General features: G+C 32.1%; 1 protein-coding gene across 1 annotated transcript in view; it reads right to left on the bottom strand.

Annotated features, from left to right (window-relative positions):
* Window positions 1–496: 496 nt before the first annotated feature.
* The window catches only part of LOC131046702 (uncharacterized), a 112574-nt gene continuing 104721 nt past the window's right edge, over window positions 497–8349 (bottom strand). The window contains exons 8-9 of the mRNA XM_057980483.1: window positions 933–974; window positions 497–813 (exon numbers count right to left, since the gene is read on the bottom strand). Of these exons, the coding sequence (XP_057836466.1) occupies window positions 610–813; window positions 933–974 (246 nt within the window). The 3' untranslated portion in view covers window positions 497–609. The remainder of the gene's footprint in view (window positions 814–932; window positions 975–8349) is intronic.

Below are 8349 nucleotides of genomic sequence, written 5' to 3'. Positions count from 1 at the left end.
ATTTCAAGAAAACCCTTACCTTAGTCACCAATATAGTACACAACATAATATTCTTATCAACATTTTAAATTAGACATGGAACTAACAATCTTCTAATTTTCTATTATATTCACCATCTCAACTCTTATTGAATATAGATTCAAATTTCTCTTAATTTTATTATAAATATTAAAATAATAATAAGGTGTATTTAGTTTACCTTTAATAATAACATTTTTAAAACTTAAATAAAATATAATGAACATAAAATAGTATACGTCACAAATCACATGAGTCTAATCATCTATTCGAATTTCATATGGATCCTTTGTAACATTTGTAAATATTACTTGATGCATCACAATCATGGGTGTGTAGTTACATAATGGATCACACTAGAACAATTAAAGATATAACAATCACTATTAAACAAAATTTTAGTCCTAACAATAGGAATGTATTCATAAACCAAAACATCCCAAAGGACAATAAAACCTAGTAATTGTATGAAGAATAGCCATAAATAGAAATATTACATGATACTCATTAGAGAGATCCAATTGTCAACCAAAATCTTACATGATAATTGTTTCAAAAGTCTACAAATTACTATATTGAATATTGAAAAATTTAACTATACATACGTGCATACCTCAAATTTAGAGAGATATCATGTTCACCGTAGTATAGAAAATTTCCATTGTGCATCTGTTGGTTTGTAGGAATACATGTACTCTCATGAGATTGCACTTCATTGCTTGGTTGTTCAATCCTAGGGAGTGGATAGTTAAATTCTCCATGATGAATGAGATCTTGATTAGCTACTAGATTCCTCTGTTAAGAAATAAAGGGAAGTAAGTAGGTTTAAGAATTATAAAATTCAATCATAATAATATAAAAAAGAAATGCTATATCCAAAAAAATAGGTTGGAAAATGGTAAGGAACAACATACCTCTCGTTGAAGCCTACTATTTTCTTCCTCTAGTTGCAATATCTGGTAGGGTAAATAATAAAAAACCATTTATTATAAGTAGAATAAATATTAATTAAGAAAGACAAATAATTTTGTTCATGAAAACTCTATAATAATTTCATAGCTCATTAGTATTCCTAAATTTATTAAAGCATAAAATATTTAATAAAAATCTTTTTGAGTTGTAATGTGAAAAATTTCGTTGGTTCTTTAGTAAAATATTTAAAAAATTAAATCTTTCCAAAAACAATTTTGTTAACATGCGTAGAAAAAAAAATGTTAACATATTTTTTGAATTACATATTTTATATAAATATTTTAAAATTGTAGTGTAAAAATTGTCATGGACTATTTTGTTAAAATATATTTTTGAACTATATCTTTTCCAATTATAATGTACGTATATGTATACACACAGAGACACAAATATATCTGAGTGGGTGTATGTATTATTTATATGTGTGGGTATATGTATAGATAGATAGAGTTTACCTATCATAAGAACTATTTTAAATATATAGATATGTGTTTGTGTTTATGGACCTGCCTTTTTAGTGGCTAATACAATCCTAATTGCTTACGTGCATTCCATTAATTACTATTTAGATAATTTAAAAATAATATATGAGGTAATTATGAGTTGTCGGGATAAAGGTATTACTAGTTACATTGATAAACCTTTAGGTAAATTCTCTCCCCCTCTCTAAGCATCGTGATACAAATGCATCCAAATAATGAAATGAATTGGATATTGTAGCATGAGTGGTCCCAATTAAGGCATTGCTAATTCTTACATCTTATCACACATTTTGTACCCTAATATTGTTATATAGTTAAAATGAATATGTCATAATTCCCCATCTCTTCAAATAAGTATTTTAAATCTAAAATGAGTTATCTTGCATTTTTAAAATAGGAATAGTAAACATCTAGTCTAGCTACAGTTAAAGTGTTATGAAGAGTTTCATTTCAATTCATGAGACACTACACAACAAACCAAGACAATTTAATAATATGTAAGGAAGGATGTTATCTTTATATTTAATTTGACAAATGACTAATGTGTTCTATGGACATGTTCGATGGTGGATACTAATAGTAAAGGTGGTAAGAATTAGAGATAGCTTTTAATTTAATTTTTTTTTCAATATGCCAAGGGTATACCCGCGACCCAGTCTAGTGACCCAACTTGCCTTACCTTGGGCTTACTTTTATTGCCAAGTTGGGGCCAGGAAGGGGTGAACTGAGGCGAGACTAGTCCCCTTGGGAGAGAATCCAGAGCCCACAACCAGTCCTCCCTCTTAAATCCAAGAGGGAGCTGAATCCGAGACCGATGGGGAGCAAACCCACCGCCCAAGCTAACTCACCTACCCATAGAGGCTTGCTTCTAATTTGATTTTAAAAGAAGATTTATAATAATAATTAGGTGCACATGGGTGTTACCCTCATCGTGCTAAAGATGAAAAGTAGGTGAGTAACAAAGCTAAGTTAAATATCTTCAATCACTTAAGTGATTTATCCATAAGCATAATCAAATAATTTAGACTAACAAATAAGGATTTTGATTATTAAGGTCTAGCCATATTTTTATATTGTATTCACATATTATTGGGATGACTAATGTGTAGGGAAATTATGCCAAGTAAATGGAGAAACATATAAACCTAAAGTAAACACCTCCTAATTAAGTTATGTTTTGTAGACCATTTTCACCTAGAAGGCAATTAGAGTTTGTTGTTTTTTTTTTTTGAGTAATTGTTCTTAGAGGTGATAATATTGTGGTTTAGTGTAATGATTTTTTATTGGAATATTATGTGTTAAACCATGTGATTTAAATTTTTATTTGGTGATTAGGGTTCAAAGACATTAATTGAGTTTAAATTTTGGAAGTGTCATTGTATGAGTTTTAAAAAGATGTTATTTAGTCAATTTTATTTATATTTTTGCAAAAATAGGCCCCTAGGGTGTATACCTTTCAGTTGGTCATCTTTAGGACATGTGATATTTTTTGGGGGGAATATTCTAATACTTCAAAATTTCACACTAAAACATGTTACAAAATTAGTCTTTTGTATGATGACTTGCCACTCTCCAACTCCCACTCCTATGGGTTTACTAATAAACTTGGGATTGGCAACAAGGATCCAATAAGTGATACACCTTGTAAGAGGTGCTAAAAAGAGTGTACAACTAAATTCTAGACCTCTGAAAGTCTTGCACATGTGTGGGAATTCGTAGGAGAGTGTGTCTGGTGGAAGGAATGGGTGGGTGATAAGTGTCACCTCCCCATTCCATTTTATTCAAGTTGGAATTCTTATGTATACTTCATGAGTTGAGAGGTTTGAAGATAAGCCATTCATATTTAGTTTTTTTTCTCTAGATGACTATTGGAGTAGAGGTTGTGAGAAAAAGGGAAGGAAGGAACTCAAGCATCATGGAGAGGAATTTGCAATCCTTGAATGGTATTAGCGAAAGCAAAATTATCCCTACAAAAAAGTAAAGAGATAAGTCTCCTTTTCCCTTGCAGATGTTGAGTAGTTTTTTTTGAAGAGTTTTATTTTCCCATTTTCTTGTGTTTGTGGAAGCAAGGTGTTGGTAGGCCTTGTTGTTTTTTTGTTTATGTAAGATTGAGTTGTGAAAATTAAAATTGAAGATCTAAGATGGTTTAACTTGTTGAGGGTAATGAATAGGGCCCTTATAGTCTTGATGATCTCATTTATGGTAGGGTGGAGAGCAAGTCCTTGACCTTGGTATAATAAATACTTTAGGTATACATTAATATTGGAAGAGGTAGTTAGGGTTTTTATGACCTCTTGCCCTTTATGTACTAAGATTTTGAAATTATTTCTTGATGAGGTGGCATTGTCTTAAGCTATCATTATTACACCTTGTCACTTCAATATTGAATATGCACACATTATGGGTAGTTTTGGTTGTGTTAACCTTCTTATCCATTGTTCTCTAGTTAATTTTGGAATTTCCCTTTTTTATTCGAACCTTTTTCAAATAGTTTTCTTGCCCAACCACAATTTTGGGTGGTTATTTTAAGATAAATGGTGGGGATATAAAATAGGATGGAACCTACTTCTTGGGATAAATGACAAAAGGACGCTAAAATGTGGGGTAAACTCTTTGCCAGTGGCATTACCCCTTACATGTAGAAGATCCATGGTTGTGCCCTACTTTCTACTAAAGACTTTATTAAAGGATGGAGGAATGGGACTTGGTTAGTATTCAAAGTTGATTTGGTTATCTCTAAGGACCTAATTGCACGTGTTACTAGCCTCTTAGCTGCTAGTAGAAATACTTTTAGACATCAAAAAGCATCTAAAGATGTCATTGTCCTATTTTTCAAAGATGATAAAATTGACAAGGTGAAGAGGACCAAGTCTGGTGTCTATGATGAAGGTACTATCAAACCATTGTGGGCTGAAATTATTGAGGTTTTAACTAGTTTTGTCATCATACATGGGCATTTTACTAGTTTGTATTGCCACCACTTCTTTGTGCTTGATCATTTCTATTATGAATGGCTTGTTTTATTTCATTTTTTCTCTTATCTTCTCTTACTATTGACATTAATGATCATAATAAGAGCCCCACCTCTCTTGTGCTTCATGAGGGATTTTTTTTTCTTCATATGGAATATGCAAAATCTATCTCTATTACCCTAAAGCCTACTCAATCCAAATAAAATATTCAATTAGCCTTTGACATGTCTATAGATATAAATGACATGGAACCAGAGGGGGGAGGAAGAGTGATTTGGTTTAGGTGATAAAGGTAAGTTGTTCTTTAAGAAATATATGAAGAAATGTCCCAAATATAAATTTTTACATGGTCTAATACATTTTCAACAAATGACGATGCTGGTGAGGAGTATGCCTCTATTTTGGCTCAAAAGCTTAATCATTATATAATGGTTATTTTTGGGCCTTAGGGGAAAGGGAAGGAGATTAGGGATGATTAGATAGATGAAGGTGTTGGAGTCTTTGAGACCTAGCATTGATAAGAAATGAAAGGTAGGGAAGAAACCTATGAAAATAAATGTGTCGGGGAAGATTGGAGTTGCGGATAAAGAGAACTAAACTAAGACAGATGATTTGAGCATTGAAGAGGTTGTCACTACCAAAGGTGATCTAAGCATCTATAGACACCTTTTGATGAGTAATGAGGTTTTATAGGGTTCTAAGGAGGCATGTCATGATGCTAACCCCATGGAGACCTTGAGAATATTAGAGTGTTGGTTAAGCACTCTCTAAGGGGAAGGTCAATTAGGCCAATTGGTTTGTTTCTAGAAAGTCAACCTTATTAAAGAGATCATGAAACCCCTTTATGACATGTTTGATGGTTCACAAAGTGATGGTAGTTAGGGTATGGGCAATAAGGACAAAATGAAAATGTTGAATTTAGATGAAGAGATGACTAGGGATGTCAAGGCCATGAAAATGGATCATACTTCTGGAAGACACTATAAACAAGGTTCATAAAAATATTAACAATATAGTTAGTGTTAACTAGTCTGTTGTGTTGAATAGTGCTATGGGTCTCTACATTATTACTAAGAAATACTAGGCCCTAAGGATAGGTGGCATAAATATTGAGGAATGGGAGGATTTTGGTGGGACTATTGTGGGTGCTCTTGGCAATGTTTTTGATTGAGGTAAATAAGGTGTCAACTAAGGCATAGGGTCCTTCTACGAAGACTCAACGCCATGCCAAAGGTATGGGTGAAAAATCTTAGTTCATATAAGAGGTGATGGATCTACATGATCACATTATCTAGGATCTATTAAAATTATTAAGAAAATAAAGTAGGCTGGGTTGGGGTTGTGTGCCTATTTTGGTCCTTGTCATTTTCCTATGGTTTCGTTGATGTTGTTGGTTGGCTATCAGGTCTTTTCTATATTTTTATTTGTGGCAGCATTTTGATGTTGTAAAGGTTTTGGGGGCCCCTTATAAACCAATTTTACCTTAATAAAAAATGTTGGAAGAGGTTTCAAAGTTAGGGGCTATATTGAGACTTTTTTTTTCTAAATGTTCCTTGTGATTTAGTGGATTATTTTAGCAACCTCTCCTTGCACTTGAAGGGAACTAAATAGGCAATTAATTTTCCAATTTTATGAAATAAATACTTTCATACAAGTTTACATCTTGTGGAAGAATGATTCTTGTTTTCTCCATAATGTAATATACGAACAATTTTGTCCCTTTATATTGATATCTAGATAATAAAGAATAAGAATATTTTTTTCTAAGGATTACATACAAAACAAATAAGCATAGGTTTAAGAGTATATTATTATATGATTACAAGCCTTGTGATACATACTTCACAATGAAATTACTAATACACACAAGATTAACTAATAACTAAATTCACTTATATCTATTGTTTGAAATGGGTATTAAGAAATGAAGTAGACCATTTTAAGACATAAAATAAAAACAAACACATTCTTATTATTAAAAGAAAGTTGAAAGACCCAAGTTGATGTATAACTTCATATCAAAAAAATATTTATAAGTTTATATATATATATATATATATATATATATATATATATATATATATATATATATATATATATATATATATATATATATATATATATATATATCATATCAAGATATACACATGCCTATAATTTACTATTAGAATAAATAGCTAATAATAATAATATAGCATTGAGGTACAATCCATCTAAAATAAAAGGAAATGTGAACTTATAATAATATTGATAAGGATACATATGCATTATTTGGCTATTAAATGATAACAATATAAACAAGGGAGGTTGAGTCATTGTGAAGGCACGCCCAGCCACAGGGTGGTCGTGGCTCCTCTGCTAGTTGTGACACTTGAATGTCCAAATAAAACTGTTGTTCCCTGCACCAGCCTTTCAGGCATGGGAAATGCTCTCTCGAAAAGCTATAAATGTCATGAGGAAAGGAAACAACAACGCAATAAAAAAGACAAAATGTAATATGAAGCTTCAATTCATTGTAAGCATGTTGCGCATCTTCTTCCTTTACCTACTCCTGCATAGTCAAATCTTCTATGAGATAGAAACTCACTATTATTATTGGTAAACCTATACGAGGGCTTTGGCTTCTAATCACCACAGAGCTAATTTGTGTGCACCACATTTTTTCTCGATGTGAAGATATCAAAACGAGATCGCTATATTCAAACACCTGTGTTATACTAGGGTACAATCATTTTGAAACCCTAAAGAAGATGACCTTGCTGTTGCTGCTGCTCATTTCCCTCACATTGATTGAAGATGGTGCGCCAATACATGGAGAACCCTCAATAGAATTTCCATGCAAGGAAAATGTTCAGCTGAGCCTACCATTATTAAGAGAGAGGAAAATAACATAGAAAATGTTCAGCTGAGACTACCATTATTAAGAGAGATGAATAAGCCAGCACCTAAGAAAGCCATTGTATTCAAGAGTAAACTCACTTCTGGTCCAAGTCCCAGAGTGGGCCATGAGCATATACATTCTGGACCTATGACTTATCTATTAGAAAATTAGTAGTTATAGTGAAAAATAAGGTCCATTCTGGACCAAATCCTAGTGTAGGTCGTGAACACATACTATGGACCCTTAAAATCTAGGTCCATAAAATCTAGTGGACAATAAGCAGCTATATTAAATAATAAGTTTTCTTCTAAGCCAAGTCCTGGTGTTGGCCACAAATCAACCATATATTGAGAGACAAAGGAAGGGAAGGAAAAGATTAAATCATAGGACAAGATAGTAAATATGTTAAAAGAAAATTGCTTATAGATTATCACATCAATCTATTTAAAAAAATTTAAAGCACAAGGATTTGAGTGTTATGAAATACATAGAAGAATTATATAGATTGGGTATTCATTCTAGACATGTTGAAGATGGTGAAGATTAAGTAGTATTATTTGTGAATGGATTGTGAATCTCAAACCAAAATCAGATTAGTATGGTCATGATAAGAACAGTAGAAGAAGTCAACCAATATGCTCTTAAAGCTGAAGAAAAATTATCAAGAGGACAATAAGGAAACTTTTGAGGGAAACATAAACCTTCCCAACGTAAAGGAAAAGCTGTAAGTGGAAGTGGAAAACCGTCAAAGGAAGAGGAGACAAGATGGTCTCAAACAAATTATAAACCCAACACAAGTGGAAGAAGAAACCTTCCAAGGGGAAGAGGTGAAACTTCAAAGAGTAGAGGAGAATATTGAAGAGGGAGGGCATTTTTAGGGTTATTTTTTAATTGTTGAGAGATAGGTTATAATAACTTTGATTTCCCTTGATTACAAGAGGTTCAAAAGACAGTAGTTAAAAAGAATTCACCACAGAAGCTAAAAATGAAAAGGATTTAGTAGATCAGGAAGATGTAGAGATTT

Source organism: Cryptomeria japonica, chromosome 7 (genome assembly GCF_030272615.1).
Source record: "Cryptomeria japonica chromosome 7, Sugi_1.0, whole genome shotgun sequence".
In the NCBI taxonomy this organism is placed as follows: Eukaryota; Viridiplantae; Streptophyta; class Pinopsida; order Cupressales; family Cupressaceae; genus Cryptomeria; species Cryptomeria japonica.
The sequence above is the reverse complement of the archived record's forward strand: the minus strand, read 5'-3'. Positions and strand labels throughout refer to the sequence as shown.